At 38.5% G+C, this 18,666-nt stretch overlaps 1 protein-coding gene and 1 pseudogene across 2 annotated transcripts; both read left to right on the top strand.

Annotated features, from left to right (window-relative positions):
• The first annotated feature begins 4,684 nt into the window (after positions 1-4,684).
• LOC306846215 (myeloid-associated differentiation marker-like protein 2) lies at positions 4,685-6,506 on the top strand. The gene has a single exon (XM_079379384.1). It carries the CDS (start codon positions 5,325-5,327, stop codon positions 6,234-6,236), a length of 912 nt encoding a protein of 303 aa, XP_079235510.1. The 5' UTR covers positions 4,685-5,324; the 3' UTR covers positions 6,237-6,506.
• A 1,329-nt stretch (positions 6,507-7,835) lies between these two features.
• On the top strand, positions 7,836-15,578 carry LOC306846224 (pyrroline-5-carboxylate reductase 1, mitochondrial-like; annotated as a pseudogene). Its single transcript, XR_013785793.1, has 7 exons — positions 7,836-7,949; positions 8,654-8,726; positions 9,037-9,107; positions 9,217-9,396; positions 10,840-11,061; positions 11,177-11,345; positions 15,034-15,578. The product of XR_013785793.1 is annotated as a pyrroline-5-carboxylate reductase 1, mitochondrial-like (transcript).
• Positions 15,579-18,666: the final 3,088 nt, after the last annotated feature.

Here is an 18,666-nt window from a genome sequence, read left to right on the forward strand (position 1 = left end):
CATCACTCTTGGGGTATGGCTAAGTTGTGATAAAATAGGTCATAATGATAGTGTTTTAAGGAAAAGTAATAGCCTTATAATAAATTCTGTTATCATTTACAATCTCCCATGCCATTCCAAACATTATTTATTTCTTCAGTAAAACACAACTGGAGAGCTTCTCAAAAATGTCCAAGTTTCTGTTTTTGATACCATCAAAGTTTATGGTCATTTATACTGCCAAAAGCCAAAAAGGACATAATGGCACCGTAAACGTATCATATTAGTCCATATAATCCATACAATACAGAGTTCTGGTATGAAACTCTAGATGACGCAGTCCTATAGGTCTAACTCAATCTGACCTAATGACATCATTATCACATGGCACAGCTGATTGGTTCTCTCCTGTATCAGTAGCCAATCAGCGCACTGCTAAACATTCAAATATATGACTAGTGCTTGCTGTAGCAGTTTGCAACATGCTTCAGAAACCCCACACCTTCCCCAGCTCCACATTTATAGATCTGCTACGAGGATATTCATGTATGCTATATGGGGGTTATTTCATTTGTGTTATATGTGCAGCAGCAGTATTTCTTACATGCTCACAGCAGCATGTTTTGGATGTATAGGCAGTAGCGAGTCTCTGTACTTGCTCTGCCGCAGCAGTAGCGTAGCAGATCTATTCTGCCAAGACCAAATACATTAACATTGTCTGGTACATTACCATGCCAATCCCTCCGGGAGTTGTCATGACAGAACTATATTTTAAGTCTTCTGAAGCCGTTCATGCCATAGCTCTCAAATCTCATTTGTGATCATTTGGGACACAAATGCTTTTACCTGAACTCAAGTGAGAATGACAGTTGTGAGCCGTCACAATATGTATCATAGTGTTGATGAAAAATCCATACCCCAGATCATGGTATAGGGAAGTACAGGTGCTGGTCATAAAATTAGAATATCATGAAAAAGTTGATTTATTTCAGTAATACCATTCAAAAAGTGAAACTTTTATATTAGATTAATTCGTTACACACAGACTGATATATTTCAAATGTTTATTTCCTTTCATTTTGATGATTATAACTGACAACTAATGAAAGTCCCAAATTCAGTATCTCAGAAAATTTGAATATTGTGAAAATGTTCAATATTGAAGACACCTGGTGCCACACGCTAATCAGCTAATTAACTCAAAACACCTGCAAAAGCCTTTAAATGGTCTCTCAGTCTAGTTCTGTAGGCTACACAATCATGGGGAACACTGCTGACTTGACAGTTGTCCAAAAGACGACCATTGACACCTTGCACAAGGAGGACAAGACACAAAAGGTCATTGCTAAAGAGGCTGGCTGTTCACAGAGCTCTGTGTCCAAGCACATTAATAGAGAGGCGAAGGGAAGGACAAGATGTGGTAGAAAAAAGTGTACAAGCAATAGGGATAACCGCACCCTGGAGAGGATTGTGAAACAAAACCCATTCAAAAATGTGGGGGAGATTCACAAAGAGTGGACTGCAGCTGGAGTCAGTGCTTCAAGAACCACTGCGCACAGACGTATGCAAGACATGGGTTTCAGCTGTCGCATTCCTTGTGTCAAGCCACTCTTGAACAAGAGACAGCGTCAGAAGCATCTTGACTGGACTGCTGCTGAGTGGTCCAAAGTTATGTTCTCTGATGAAAGTAAATTTTGCATTTCCTTTGGAAATCAAGGTCCCAGAGTCTGGAGGAAGAGAGGAGAGGCACATAATCCACGTTGCTTGAGGTCCAGTGTAAAGTTTCCACAGTCATTGATGGTTTGGGGTGCCATGTCATCTGCTGGTGTTGGTCCATTGTGTTTTCTGAGGTCCAAGATCAACGCAGCCATCTACCAGGAAGTTCATGCTTCCTGCTGCTGACCAACTTTATGGAGATGCAGATTTCATTTTTAAACAGGGCTTGGCACCTGCACACACTGCCAAAGCTACCAGTACCTGGTTTAAGGACCATGGTATCCCTGTTCTTGATTGGCCAGCAAACTCGCCTGACCTTAACCCCATAGAAAACCTATGGGGTATTGTGAAGAGGAAGATGCAATATGCCAGACCCAACAATTCAGAAGAGCTGAAGGCCACTATCAGAGCAACATGGGCTCTCATAACACCTGAGCAGTGCCACAGACTGATCGACTCCATGCCACGCCGCATTGCTGCAGTAATCCAGGCCAAAGGAGCCCCAACTAAATATTGAGTGCTGTACATGCTCATACTTTTCATTTTCATACTTTTCAGTTGGCCAACATTTCTAAAAATCATTTTTTTTTGCATTGGTCTTAATTGATATTCTAATTTTCTGAGATACTGAATTTGGGACTTTCATTAGTTGTCAGTTATAATCATCAAAATTTAAGGAAATAAACATTTGATATATACCAGTCTGTGTGTAATGAATGAATCTAATATACAAGTTTCACTTTTTGAATGGTATTTCTGAAATAAATCAACTTTTTCATGATATTCAAATTTTATGACCAGCACCTGTAATCACATGGACTACTTTTTGAAGAATTCTGAAGCGGTATAAATCCACTTGTGCTTGTATACAAAAACAGAAGATCGGACGTTGTTGGAAATTCTTAAACTACATGAGGGTGAGTAAATGATGTCAGAATTTTTAGGTGAACTATTCCTCTATGGTACCAAATGTATACAAGCTCACAAATCCTGGATGAAATGCTAATTCCAGACAACAGATCCTCTTTTTCATAGTCACATTCCAGGTACACGTTATCCTGAATGTGACCCTGCTACTCAGGTTGGTCTCGATGCCGTACTTTCAGTTGAACTCATTCACATTGTATTAAATGGGGATTTCTCATTTCACTGTGTATAAACTCTTGGGACATCTTTTTCTTAGTATCTTAATGGTAAAATAAGCAAAAATACACTGTTTGAGAGAGATTCCCTTTTGTGTAATAAACCACCATTGTACTGACAAGACAGTAAGGCGATGGTTGATCAGTTTTATCAATGCAAATTCTCACTCGATTGGGAGAGGGTATTATGCTCTTTATCTATTTATAGGTTTTCTTAACAGCTGACTCCTTTGTGAGTACTTTGTCAAATGAAGACACTCTAGACTGTTACAATATTTAATAGAAATGACTTTTTAAATATAACTTTTTGTAGCGGTCTCATGAAAAATAATAAAAACAAATCAACCAAACGAAACAAAAACAACAGAGATGTGAAGGTATTACTAATTGCTATTTTTTTCTGTAACATATTTTTTAACAGAAACTCAATCTACATTGCTAAGTTGCATATTTATTTTATGTAAATCATATTTATAATGCTATTTTCACAGAGAAGTGATTCTTTGTAAATTGTAAATAATGCTGTTTTTTTTTCTTGTGTTGAATGCATGTATGTTTCCATGAGAGAACACATTACAGTTATTTCAAAGAAACATTCAGTATCGCCTTTTCATTTTTTTAGACCCATTCCCAAAGCATCACTGCTGACCTCATGGTGTTACTGAATTTGGAAACATGACACTTTAACATCAATCAACAATCATATTTTATATTCATAACATTACAGAACTATTTCTATCAGGAATCGATTGAAGGGTGAGATGCCTATTTAAGACCGGTACTCGGAGATAATGCATTAAAAGTAATGCGAGTTATGTAATCAGATTACTTTTTGCAAGTAACTAGTGAAGTAATGCATTACTTTTTAATTTCAGAAAAAAAAAATATCTGAGTTACTTTTCAAATAAGTAATGCCAGTTACTTTGTTTTCCCATTTACTGACTGTCCCCATGTTGAGAGAAATCTGGAGTAAGTGCAGTTGTGAATTTACATTTCCTTTAGCCTGAGGCTTATTCATTTCACTTTTAGTGTGAAAGGACTTTTAGATTGGCCAAAAATATAACTCTTTATATTAAAAACAAAACAAGCAAGCCCAGTTCAGATTAAAAAAATAATGCAAAAGTAACATAATACATTAAAAAGTCAAATGTAGTTAAGTTACTTTTTAAGGGAGTAACACAATATTGTAATGCATTACTTTTAAAAGTAACTTTCCCTAATACTTTTTAAGACTGACTAGAGCCAACTGTTTGGAGAGAAGGGGTTTGAAAACAAAACAAAACACACACACACACACAAACAAAAAAACACAAACACAACCAACCAACTGTGCACCTATTAGTACTTTAAAGGTACATACTACCTGGATTGTACATATACATCCTTAGTGTCAACTGTTAGGCTTGATGACTGTAGAAGCATTTAAATGTAGCATCTAAACTACTTCTTAATTTAAAAATAAAGGCATTTAAAAAAAAAAAAAAATCTAAATTATCACTAAGGGAAAAAATGAATAAGTAGGAGAATGTCTTGACAAACTGACAAGCAATTTTTTTTTATCTGTCCCTTAATCTGGAGCCATTACATTGCACTTTTTCTTTGAGCCAGACAGATGTGCCAGGGCCTACACCTTGTAACTGTCCCTAAATAGCTCACACACATACACACGCAGTTTGCAACCATATGAAACACGACTCCCTGCACTGTTGCTTGACGCGGACATTTGGATTCCCACCCCATTCCACAGTGGAATATAGGGCTCTATTTATAGAGCTGGTGGAGCCCGTGGCCCTGAGCTCGGCAGAACGCACTCATTAAAACCGCTTTCCCTAGTTCACTTCAACTCAAAGCCCAGCATACGTCAGTGTGTGTGAGAGTGGAAACAGTGCCGGAGAGAGTAAGAGATCTAAGGTAATCGTGTTAAAAGAAGAAAGTTTGAAGAAAGTTGGGAACCTTATCCCATCGATATTTACTGGATCTTGCTAATTTTGTTATGAAGAGACACTTCAGCTAAAGCAGCATCTTGAAGGTAACTTTCGACTTGTGTGGAACTTCCAGTGGTCGCGATCAACTGACAAATACCACAGAACAAGACCTGCGAGGACAAGGTGACTATGTAAAGACCCAAGCTCTAAAGTGTCGTAGAGAACCATTGACTGCTATTCAGAACTTTATGTAAATAACAGCAATGATTTGAATTTAAAAGTCAATTCTCTTATGGTCATTCTATTGCTTTTGCTATAGTTTGCTAGATAGTCTTTTGTCTTCAAGTTCCTCTTCACTCACAGAGAGAACATCCAGAGATTTTACTGAAATCCGATCCCACACACTCTCCAGTAATTATAACGCAGAGCTGGGAAGCAGTAAAGGAGATTTGTCATTAAGGCTGCCTAAATAAAGAGGCAGGCAAAGGGAAAGGTTTGTGGATTGGGCCGTGGAGGTGCAGCGACACTCATCTGATTCATCGAGATCCACCCTAAGCTTCCCATGGACCCCCAAGGAGGCCATTATCTAAGCAAGGCAGCAGTACTGTCTGGAGTCGGCGCTGCCCGCATGTGCCAGCTGCTTCTGGGTTGCACCACCATGGCCCTGGTGGCCCACAGTGCGGGATTCAGCGCCACCTATGGGACCTACTGCATGTTCGTCTGGTGCTTCTGCTTTGCCATCACACTGGTGGTCTTCACTCTGGACGTGACTAGGCTACACGGGTGTATGCCCATCTCCTGGGACAACTTCACTGTGGCCTTCGCCATGTTGGCCACTCTTATGTATGTCACAGCGTCAATAGTCTACCCCGTCTACTTCCTCAGATCCGAGTGCCCATCTGAGGGCTGCGAGGTGCGTAACTACCGCATCGCCGTCACCGTTTGCTCCAGCGTCTGCTGCTTTGCTTACGGAGCCGAGGTGTTCATCACAAGGGCCAAGCCGGGCCATGTGGTTGGCTACATGGCCACAGTGTCTGGCCTGCTCAAGGTGGTCCAAGCCTTCATAGCCTGCATCATCTTCGGCGCTCTGGCTAATGACAGTGAATACAACCGCCACATCCCTACTCAGTACTGCGTGGTGGTCTACAGCCTGTGCTTCGCTGTAACCATGGTGGTGGTGGCTCTCACCGTCTCGGGGAGAACGTCTTCGCTGCGCTTCCCTTTCGACCGATTTGTGGTCATCTACACCTTCCTGGCTATGCTACTGTATCTGAGTGCTGCTGTGGTCTGGCCGGTTTTTAGTTTTGATAAGAAGTATGGCACCCCGGGGCGACCAGAAGACTGCCCTAGAGGAAAGTGCCCATGGGACAGCAAGCTGGTGATCGCTGTGTTCACTTGTGTCAATCTGGTGCTGTACTTCACCGATCTGGTTTACTCTCAAAGAATACGATTTGTCTCACATTCAGCTGCATAAGACCAGCTCATCTCAAGTCCGGTGGACATATGAATACTGGAAATGAGGCATTAAACGTGTTGTGACATACAGCCATGCCAATAAAATATGGTTGTGTGTACTTGTAGTAGTACTTTAAAATATTCTGGATTTTTGTATTTTTGTTGATTAGAATGAAAATGTTTAGACTTTCCAACTGTAATTCTAACTCCAATTGAATTTTTCTGTGTTAATTAATAAAGTTGTTACTTTGCTTAGTAGAACAAAATCAAAGCAATATTAAACAATGTAAAATTGACATCTTTCACAATACCTCTCTGCAATTCATTGACACTGTATGTCTTAAAGGGATAGTTCACCCAAAAATGTCAATTCTGCCATTGTTTACTCACCCCTATCTCATTCTAAACTGACTTTCATTCTTCTGTGGAACATAAAGAAAGATATACTGAAAATGCTGTGAGTTTTGGTGATTGCATTAGACAAAACTAAAAAATAAGTTCTACAGAAAGTCATAGAATTTCTGGATGACATGAGGGTGAGTAAAAGAAGACAGAAGTTTAATTTTTGGGTGAACTATCCCTTTAAGAAGGTTTTTTTTTTGTTTGGAGTTTGTTGTGAATTAGAACTCTATTATAGGGCTTACTATGAGTACAACATTCATAAACATCATCACAACATTATTATTATTAGATTACTAATATGGTAATGCTTGCATTTGGAAATTATAATTTCTAACACAGTCAGACTTTGTCAGGTGCTTATCCAAACATGAGAGATCTGTGACCTCTGACTAGGAGAAAACAATATAGCCTATTACTTTTTTATGTATTGTCCATAAATACTAAGCAATTTATTTTTTATTTTATTTTATTTTATTTTTGCAATCTCTGTATATCTGGTCAATCTACTCAGACTCCAATAATAGTTCAGTATGTTTCTTTTCTTTCTTTCTTTAATAGCATGTAACAATATATTGTTACTTGTTATTTTCAATGCATTTAAATAAATCAAAATGTTGGTAATTAAACTGGATTATTTTGTGCCTAGATCAGTTCTTTCTCTTTCTCACAACTTTAAAATACCAGCAAACAAAAACAATTAAGACACTTTTCTGTATTAATATGCCCCCTCACCCCAAATAAATATATATATATAATGTGATGTATATTTGAAATTTACATATAATTTAATTATTAATATATATATTTCGGTATAGGTGTTTATAACCATCTCTATTATGAATATTTATAGAAGTTAGCTAAATCTGCCAACATTTTATGGTAGTAGTAATCATATATATATATATATATATATACAGATCTATAGTAGGTCTCTAATAAAGTGAAGTAGTTAAGCAGGTGGGACAGAGAGCAAGAAAAGAGTATCGAGGAATAAATACACATCAATAAGAAGTAAATGTATCAAATATAAGATAGCTAGATAATCTGGTAACTAGATCAAACAGGCGGATTTCTGTTGACACAAGCCCATGTGTTCATGAAGAGTGATGCAACTGGCAAGTCTGACAACAGAGCTGGCCAATCAAGACGCATGGTGCATACATGGAGTACAGCGATTGGCTGAGACTCAAGCAGTGCTCTACCGTGATTGGTCAAAGCCACGTCAGTAATGGCTGTATAACTAAACGTTCACATACAACGTGACCACAACAAACAATCGTGAAATAAACTAAATATAAGTACACCAGCTCTTCGAAAGACACTATTTCAGGTAGGTGACTTTTAAACATTTAGTTTTCTGCATTTATCTCGTTGTCCCTGCTGCGTTACTGCTTTTCCAATCCAATCAGGAAGTAAGATATACAGCAAGCAGATTCCTTCCTGATTTGACCTCCTCTTATCAATGAAGCGCCTTTAAACTGATGGATATCTCATGTGTTTAGTCTCTGGCAAGCCGTTTGGACTTCTATTCATTCTCAGGATATGAATTCTTGATATCAATTCAGTTTTCACTTGTTAAAATGCTAATTGTTGATATCAAGAATTAAATTGTTGATATCTGTAATTGTATTTTCACTAGTTATATATCACCATAGGTGATACATAGCTGCCATTCAAAATCAATTGTTGATATCAAGAATTAATTTCTTACTAATTTCTTGAAATTCCAATTTCACATATCAGAAATACAATTCTTACTAGTAAAAATGTAATTATTGATATCAACAATTTAATTGTCACTAGTGACAATGTTCATTTCTGATATCAAGAATTAAATTGTTGATATCAGAAATACATTTTCAGATATCAGAAATGAACATTGTCACTAGTGACAATTAAATTGTTGATATCAAGAATTAGCATTTTAACAAGTGAAAACTGAATCAAGAATTCATATCCTGAGAATGAATAGAAGCCAAAACGGCTTGCCATATTATTCTGCTGGTGAATGCTGACCGGTGTGGTTGTTAACAGGTCAAAATGAGCGTTGGTTTCATCGGAGCAGGTCAGCTGGCTCACGCGCTGGTGAAGGGCTTCACAGCAGCAGGTACAACATTACACACAACAACCAGAGGCGCCAACACCAAATCATCTTAAACAAAACAAGACTTTGCTGTATAAAATACATAAAACATGCACATTAGTCAAAGTTTTAAAATGTAAAAATCAGACTTAATTAAGTACAATTGTGCGCATTATATCAATAGTAATATAGACACAGTACATGTAAATAATAGTATGAAGTGAGCATGAAGACCACAAGTGTGTGAAAAGCTTTTTCATTACCTGATGGGACACACTTTGTGTTTACAGAGCTTTATTTATTCATATTTACTTTGCACTCTCCTGTCCTTCAGGTGTGATCGCCACACACAGGATAACAGCGAGCTCTCCAGACAAAGACCTGCCAACTGTCATTGGGCTAAGAGTGAGTGTTTGACCAGGATCTGAGTCATTATAGACAACAAAATAGTTTGAAAGTAATATTCAAATACACTTTTGAACATCTTTAATGAGGTACTTTCTCTGTACTTCAGAAAATGGGAGCATACTTCACCACCAGTAATAAAGAGACTGTGGACAAGAGTGATGTTCTGTTCCTTGCGGTCAAGCCGCACATCATTCCCTTCGTTTTGGATGAAATCGGGCCAAACATCGAAGACCGTCATCTCATTGTTTCCTGTGCAGCAGGAGTGACGATCAGTTCCATAGAGAAGGTCAGAATACACCTGTTCCATGAGACATAGTGATATAACAGATCCTGTCTTTGGTGGTTTGGTGAAGCAAAGCATACAGTTTTTAGGGCAATGTTGGACCCCAACAAATTAATAAGTCAATGTCTATTAGATAAGAAATGTCAATAAGTAAATGAAAATATATAAACAAAATAAATAATAAGTACGTAAATGAACATTTATTAATGTATTTATTATTTACATTTTCTTTTTTTGTTGGTTATCAGTTTTGGTAAAGTGCATACTTATTTGCACTGCTGGTCGAAAGTTTGAGGTTGGTAAGATTTTCTTGAAAAGAAGCCTCTTTTGCTCACCAAGGCTGCATTTCTTTGATCAGAAATATTGTGCAATATGGTTACAATTTCAAATAATTATTTTCTATTTTAATATGTTTTGAGAAGTAATTTATTCCTGTGATGCAAAGCTGAATTTTCAGCATCATTACTCCAGTGTTTAGTGTAACAGGATCCTTCAGAAATCATTCTTAATATGCTTATTTGCTGCTCAAGAAACATATCTTACTATTATAAATGTTGAAAACAATTGTGCTGCTTAATATTTTTGTTGAAACCAAGATACACTACCATTCAAAAGTTTGGAATAAGTAAGTTTCTGTGTCAAATCAAATGGTATATATAGCCAAAATGGCATGATCATAACACCCCGCGAATATTCGACTGTGAGATTAGGAGTCGAATCAGGCTCCTCCTATCGAAGCATCGAATCTACTACTATTCGGGGTCACCCCTAATGTAAACATAACACTTTTATTTTGGATGTGATTAATCGCGATTAATTTAATTTAGAAAACAGCCCTAATTTAAATAGAAAACATTATTTTAAATGCAAATTATATATTACAATATTACGGTTTAACTGTATGATCAAATCAATGTATCCTTGGTGAGCATAAGACACATCAAAAACACATCATTCATTCATTCATTCACTTATTAGTTCATGTTTGATCATTCATAGAGTTGGCAATAAAAAAAAAAATCATCTCAGATAAAAAAAAAAAAAAAAAATGGAAATCCAACAAATATATATATATATATATATATATATATATATATATATATATATATATATATATATATATATATATATATATATATATATATGAGAGAGAGAGAGAATTCCTGTAGTAATGCCCATTTTTGAACATTACAGTGCAAATGGAAGGTACTTCATTTGATTATTTCTTCTTTTTATTTTAACTTGGATGTAAAACAGGTTAAGTCTTGAATTGAATAAGTCTTGCATTAGTGCAAAAACAGCTTCACGTTATGTAACACTTAATTAAAAACAAAAGACTCAAAACAGTAAAACCAGTATTAATACAGATTTACACTCTTGATTCTATGCACACACCTGTGATCACACGTTAATTAAATGTCTTTTCATAACTTACTGTATTTGCAGAAATTGATGCAGTACCGCTCAGCACCTAAAGTAATCCGCTGTATGACAAACACTCCAGTGGTGGTGCGTGAAGGGGCCACGGTGTACGCCACAGGCACCCATGCAGAGGTGGAGGACGGGAAGCTCCTGGAGCAACTAATGGCCAGTGTGGGCTACTGCACAGAGGTGGAGGAGGACCTGATTGATGCCGTCACTGGCCTTAGTGGCAGCGGCCCAGCCTATGTAAGAGACAACCTAGGATTATAAAGGAGGTTTAAACCAACCGTTGTTCTCCTTGTGGCTTCCTTTGCACATCCACCGCTGACTTAGCAAATCTTTATATATCTTTTTATCTTAGGCGTTCCTAGCTGTTGACGCTCTTGCTGATGGAGGGGTGAAGATGGGACTCCCCAGAAGAACGTGGCTTCGCCTGGAGGTGCTACGATCCATGCTTTGCATGTCATGGAAAGTGGCGGCTTCCGTAGCCTCCTGATCAACGCTGTGGAGGCGTCATGCATTAGAACAAGGTACATTTACATTTACATTTACATTTATTCATTTAGCTGACGCTTTTATCCAAAGCGACTTACAATTGCTATATATGTCAGAGGTCGCACGCCTCTGGAGCAACTAGGGGTTAAGTGTCTTGCTCAGGGACACATTGGTGTCTCACAGTGGATTCGAACCCGGGTCTCTCACACCAAAGGCATGTGTCTTATCCACTGCGCCATCACCACCCACGGTACAGCTAAAAAAAAAAAAAAAAGTGCTGCTAGAAAGAATGTGAAAGAATTTCAAATGAGTGTTTTTCAGCTAGTTGTGGTAGTTCTTCATAATTCATAATTAATCAAGTCGCAATCCTTGAAAATGAATTTGATAAGCATATTTTTGTTTCTGGTGTTCATGCATTTTCTATTGAAACAGGATGATAGGGCAGAATATATTGAAAAGGGCTTGTCCTTTTTAAAAAGGAAAAAACAAACCGAAGTAAACCGACTCCGCCGCATGTTTTTAATACAACGGAAACTGTAGGCTATTTAACGTGATCACAATTTAATAAAAACATTAGACCGATTAATTATTTAATTTCCACGGTTATTCAAAGAACAAATAAATTATATAGGAAAGTGAGCAAAGAACATTTACAGTATCAATGGAGCTTTTTGAAACTCCGAATCAGTTAAACCATTGCGTGCAAAATGATTCACTGTTTTGAAGCGCTCCAATCGGATCGCGTATCGCGAATCAATTGATTCAAATCTGGACTTCGGCGCTGTTCGTGGGATGCCTTTTTTTTTTATTATTTTTTATTTTTATTTTTTTTTTTTATCCCAACCGGAGATAAAATAATTCAGCAGAGACAGGGATGAGGGGTGGGAGGGGGGATCCCCCCGGCAAATCACACACTATAAAGTGGGTCTGTATATCTTCACCTGCATATACAGTATCTCACAGAAGTGAGTACACCCCTCACATTTTTGTGAATATTTTATTATATCTTTTTACAACACTGAAGAAATGACACTTTGCTACAATGTAAAGTAGTGAGTGTACAGCTTGTATAACAGTGCAAATTTGCTGTCCCCTCAGAATAACTCAACACACAGCCATTAATGTCTAAACCGCTGGCCATAAAAGTGAGTACACCCCTAAGTGAAAATGTCCAAATTGGGCCCAATTAGCCATTTTCTCTCCCCGGTGTCATGTGACTCATTAGTGTTACAAGGTCTCAGGTGTGAATGGGGAGCAGGTGTGTTAAATTTGGTGTTATCGCTCTCACTCTCTCACACTGGTCACTGGAAGTTCAACATGGCACCTCATAGCAAAGAACTCTCTGAGGATCTGAAAAAAAGAATTGTTGCTCTACATAAAGATGGCGTAGGCTATAAGAAGATTGCCAAGACCCTGAAACTGAGCTGCAGCACGGTGGCCAAGACCATACAGTAGTTTAACAGGACAGGTTCCACTCAGAACAGGCCTCGCTATGGTTGACCAAAGAAGTTGAGTGCACGTGCTCAGCATCATATCCAGAGGTTGTGTTTGGGAAATAGACGTATGAGTGCTGCCAGCATTGCTGCAGAGGTTGAAGGGGTGGGGGGTCAACCTGTCAGTGCTCAGACCATACGCCGCACACTGCATCAAATTGGTCTGCATGGCTGTCGTCCCAGAAGGAAGCCTCTTCTAAAGATGATGCACAAGAAAGTCTGCTTGTCTTCAGCAAACTGTTTGTGGGCTAAGGACATGGATTACTGGAACCATATACTGTGGTCTAATGAGACCAAGATAAAACTTATTTGGTTTAGATGTTGTCAAGCGTGTGTGGCGGCAACCAGGTGAGGACAAGTGTGTCTTGCCTACAGTCAAGCATGGTGGTGGGAGTGTCATGGTCTGGGGCTGCATGAGTGCATGAGGGAACCATGAATGCCAACATGTACTGTGACAGCATGATCCCTTCCCTTCAGAGACTGGGCCGCAGGGCAGTATTCCAACATGATAACGACCACTGCCTTGCTAAAGAATCTGAGGGTAAAGGTGATGGACTGGCCAAGCATGTCTTCAGACCTAAACCCTATTGAGCATCTGTGGGGCATCCTCAAACGGAAGATGGAGGAGCGCAAGGTCTCTAATGTCTCGTCTCCACTGAGCGGTACGGTACAGTACAGTTCAGTACAGTACGATTTGGTACGGGTAACCCTGATCAGGCTTGCGTTTCCACTGCCAACAGTACCCTTTACTTGATAGGCGTGGTGTATGCCGGAAAGTAGCGATCGAAAATAAAGCACGACAACAAGCACAAATCTGCCTCTTTTTATGAACAATAATAGCCATTATAAAAGTATAAGTACAAAGTATAAGAGGCTTATATAAGAGGAAATAGAGACAAAAGCATACAATTCACAGTCAGACTTTTACTACCATCAGTGCTGTACGTTCAAAATAAATATAAAGTTAAACTTTGTGCTCAGTCAAAACGATATGACCAGGAACAAATAATAGATTCATGAGACCACAAATTCCTGTTAAATATACACAAAACGAATTGATTCTCATTTAATCACCACAGAGACCTCAGAGCCAGCGGCAAATGTCGGAAGGACTAGCCGAGCGTAAGGCTGCTCGAGGCGGATACATGAGCATGGAGAACCCGCTGATCGCGTGGAGCTTTGAAATCAGCATAGCAAATTTTCAAATAGGCGCTATATATTTATAAATAAACTGCAGATTTGAGTTTTAAACATCTACATTCTCACCTGAAAAACTCTTAAAACTACATTTCATGACAGAATAACAGTAATATTTACAAAATTACATGGGTTTTTGGGCAATGGCGTTTCACAAGTCCACAAGAACAGACAAGAACACATTGAGAGACTGTTATTGTCTGTGTGAAAATATAAAGGTATAAAATACACTGTTATATATTTTTTTGTGTGTTTGCGCACTCTGATGTAATAAGCAGAACACAGCAGAGCGGAAAGAGTGAAGGAGAAGCTTTATCCCCTTGTATCACGCAAAAGTGACGATTCTAGTAAACCAATCAACTTCTGCAGTGAGTTTAGCTCCACCCTTTTGGTACCTTTTGCTGTGCTAGGTACCCCAACGAAAGGGTACCAAAAAAGTGGTACGGTACAGTTGGCTATTTTGGTACCATTCACAACTTCTGACAATGGAAACGGACATAATTGCGTACCGTACTGTACTGTACTGAACTGTACCGCTCAGTGGAAACGAGCCATAACATCCACCAGCTCCGTGATGTCGTCATGGAGGAGTGGAAGAGGACTCCAGTGGCAACCTGTCAAGCTCTGGTGAACTCCATGCCCAAGAGGGTTAAGGCAGTGCTGGAAAATAATGGTGGCCACACAAAATATTGACACTTTGGGCCCAATTTGGACATTTTCACTTAGTGGTGTACTCCCTTTTGTGGCCAGCGGTTTTAGTTGCCAACACACAGCCATCCATTAATGGCTGTGTGTTGAGTTATTTTGAGGGGACAGCAAATTTACACTGTTATACAAGCTGTGCACTCACTACTTAACATTGTAGCAAAGTGTCATTTCTTCAGTGTTGTCACATGAAACGATATAATAAAATATTTACAAAAATGTGAGGGGTGTACTCACTTCTGTGAGATACTGTAGTTGTCTGCAAACATTTTATGCCTACTTACGGACAATTTATGCCTACTTTTTTTTTTTTTTTTTTTTTTGACAGGGAGCTTCAGCACTTGGCTGACCAGGAGAAGATTTCTCCTGCTGCCATAAAGAAGACGACTCTGGACAAGGTGCTTCAGCAGCCGGGTGGGATGACAGCAGGGGTCGGGGTCAGGACAGGCCTCAACCTCTTTAACAGCAGCACCTCCAAAAACAAGAAAAACTGAACCTCTTCAGCATCACATTCGGTTTATAGTAGGGTTGAAACCACTGCAAGAATTGCAGATAAGGCACTAAAATACAAAAAAAAAAAAAAAATGTTCACATAAACTGTTTTTTTTCATAACCTGTACGGCATGTTCACTTATTTTGTATATTGTGCTTTTACCTTATGCTGGTTTGGACCAACTCTACAGTGTATATCAAGAGAAACTATTGCTTAAAGAATAAACTGTGTAGATTTATTAAACTATGTCTTAACTAGACCGATTATGCTGTATTTTGCTAAGTGTATCTGGGCTGACTTGAACGAAGTTAAAGCATTTATAGTGGGATTTCTAGTTTTGAAGTTTTTTTTCTCCCTTTTTAAAAATAAATTTTTATATTTAATATTGACATTTTATTTTCATCTGGACAGTTTATAAATTTGTTGTACTGCTCAATAGTTCTGTGTACTCCAAATAGAAAAACAAAGTCAAAAGATTGTCCATTAGGTTATTTGAAGCAAATGATTTAACTGATAGTAAACCAGGCTTTTAACAACTCTGCTGTTCTGTTCCACCAGCCAGTCAGTTTTGTTATTGTGTCATTTTCTTGCAGCTCCAGAGAGCTTAGATGATATTTATTTCAATACAACATGACGGCTTGGATCAAAGATGGCAGATTTGTGTACTGAACATTTTCATTTATTCATAAAGGTAAATCTTCCACTTCACTTTCTGAGGTGATCTATCGATGTGTACATGTGCTGTGCCCTGCAGAGTGAACACTTGCGTTCCTAACAATTTGGAGTCTCAAGATGTCTGAATACAGTGTACTATTGGGTGATTCGAATGTACCTCATTCATTTAATATGTAATGCCCATTTTCAGATGGACCTGTGGAAAATTTCCTACATGAAGCCATGGGTAACACAACCTAATTGTAGATAGTGATGACCATGTTCAATTTCTTTATAAACAATAAGGTATGTCATCTTTTTTAAAGCGGACATAACCCACAGTTTCTGCCAATCTCATGTTAATCTTGAGTACTTTACACCTTATGTATGAACGGCTTGCAAATGAATCCTGAAATTGTGGCATTAATTTTATTATTATTGTATTTAGTTGTCTTATCAATGGGATTATGTTTTCAATTGAATTATTAAATTGTTACCCATTTACTAATCTAATCTAAATTAAGTACATTTTGCTTAAAATAAGTGAAATTATCTGCCAGTGGGGTAAGTAAAATATTCTTAAAATAAGATTATTTTTCTTACCCCATTATTTTTTGGACATTTCATTTGATCATAAGGTCCTTGCACAATAAGTGCATAAAGAAGTGTGGCATTTGCCACAAACAGTTGAAACTGTGAGAATCAACGGTTGAAGTTTTGATATGAATGAATCATGACTGTTATTATGGACCAGATTTACTAACAGCTTGCACCAGTGCAAACCCTCTTTTGGCATTAAAAATCTACACACAAAACATTAGCAATGAAATGGTGGACAATTATGTTTGCAGTTGACCTTATTGCATATGCATGTGTAAGAGTTTGCCTCTCAGATGCAACATTTGTGGGGAGAGAGTATTTAAATAAATCACGCAAAGTGATTTACTTAAGTTTGTAGTAGTCAATTTAATGGTATTTGTGCCACACTGCCAAAAAAAAAAAAAAAAATCTGATAAATGATGCACTTCCACATGGTAACATCGGTGCATTTTTAGGATCAGCAGTAGCACATTCTCTTGATAGTGGCTTGGCTGAACTAGAAACAGAATTAATGGGCTAATTTAGTGGGGAAGTCGTGGCCTAATGGTTTGAGAGTCGGACTCGTAATCCAAAGGTTGCGGGTTCGAGTCTCCGGCCGGCAGGGATTGTAGGTGGGGGGAGTGAATGTCCAGCGCTCTCTCCACCCTCAATACCACGACTGAGGTGCCCTTGAGCAAGGCACCGAACCCCCAACTGCTCCCCGGGCGCCGCAGCATAAAATGGCTGCCCACTGCTCCGGGTGTATGTTCACGGTGTGTGTGTGTTCACTGCTGTGTGTGTGCACGTTGGATGGGTTAAATGCAGAGCACGAATTCAGAGTATGGGTCACCATACTTGGCTGAATGTCACTTCACTTCACTAATTTGTATTTTTTTGTTTTTTTGCATGGCACTCTTGTGAATTAGTGTTTTGTGTTTATAACTAGAAATCCATTTTATTTGAAATATTTTTATTAAATACCAGATTAAACACAAATCACGGACACTCATCTGAATACATGATAAAGTAAAAAATGCATTGCTGGAGGTGCATTTTCGGATCATTACACGTGAGTATGTAGTATTCAAATTAGTAAAACTTTAAAAAAACAAAAAACAATGTTGAATATATATTTACAACTGAAAAAAAAAAACAAACATAGAAAATAAGCCTTTAAAATTAAACAGAGGAATGCATATCAGGTGTGGAAAATTTGCTGACAGCACATGAGAAAATTAATTTGTAATGTTGACAAAATAACATATAGGCTCAAAATCAAAGAATATACATATACATTTACATTTAGTCATTTGGCAGACACTTTTATACAAAGCGACTTACAATTGGGGAATACAAAAAGCGATTCATCTTGAAGAGGCAATCAGACAGAGGAAGTGCTCGTAACACAAAGTCTCAGTTACTGTTCAAATAAGTACAAGCTAGTAAGGGAGGGAGAGAAAGATAGAGGGAAAGAGTGATTTTTTTTTTTTTTGAGTTTAGGATGAAGTCAAGTACTGCCGAAAGAGATGAGTTTTCAGTTGTTGCTTGAAGATTGCCAGGGATCCGGCGTTCCCGATAGGGGTGGGAAGATTATTCCACCAGCCAGGAATGGTGAACGAGAATGTTCTGGAGAGTGATTTTGAGCCTCTCTGTGATGGTACCACAAGGCGTCGCTTACTAGCAAATCTCAGACTTCTGGAGGGGATGTAGGTTCGTAATAGTAAGTGGAAGTAGGAGGGTGCTGAGCCTGTGGTAGTTCTGTATGCAAGCATCAGTATCTTGAACTTGATGCGAGCTGCCACTGGTAGCCAGTGCAAGGAGATGAAGAGAGGTGTAACATGCGCTCTTTTGGGCTTGTTGAAGATCATTCGTGCCGCTGCATTCTGAATCATTTGTAGAGGTTTGATTGTGTTTGATGGCAGACCAGCCAGAAGAGCATTGCAGTAGTCCAGTCTAGAAACGACAAGGGCCTGGAAAAGAAGTTGTGCAGCATGCTTTGTCAGAAAGGGCCTGATCTTTCGGATGTTGTGTAGTGCAAACCTGCAGGATCGAGCTGTCTTTGCAATGTGCTCTTTGAAGGTCAGCTGGTCATCAAAGATTACACCAAGATTTCTGACCGAAGTTGAAGGGGTAATCATTGATGAGCCTAACTGAATCGTGAAGTCATGCTGTAGAGTCGGAGTGGCAGGGAAGACCAGAAGTTCCGTCTTTGCCAGGTTGAGCTGTAGGTGATGT

The sequence above is a fragment of the Barbus barbus genome (genome assembly GCF_936440315.1).
Source record: "Barbus barbus genome assembly, chromosome: 3".
NCBI classification, from domain to species: domain Eukaryota; kingdom Metazoa; phylum Chordata; class Actinopteri; order Cypriniformes; family Cyprinidae; genus Barbus; species Barbus barbus.

Bases quoted from the DNA above. Each gene is read 5' to 3' on its own strand.
- LOC306846215 (XM_079379384.1), top strand. From the start codon at position 5,325: ATGGACCCCCAAGGAGGCCATTATCTAAGCAAGGCAGCAGTACTGTCT.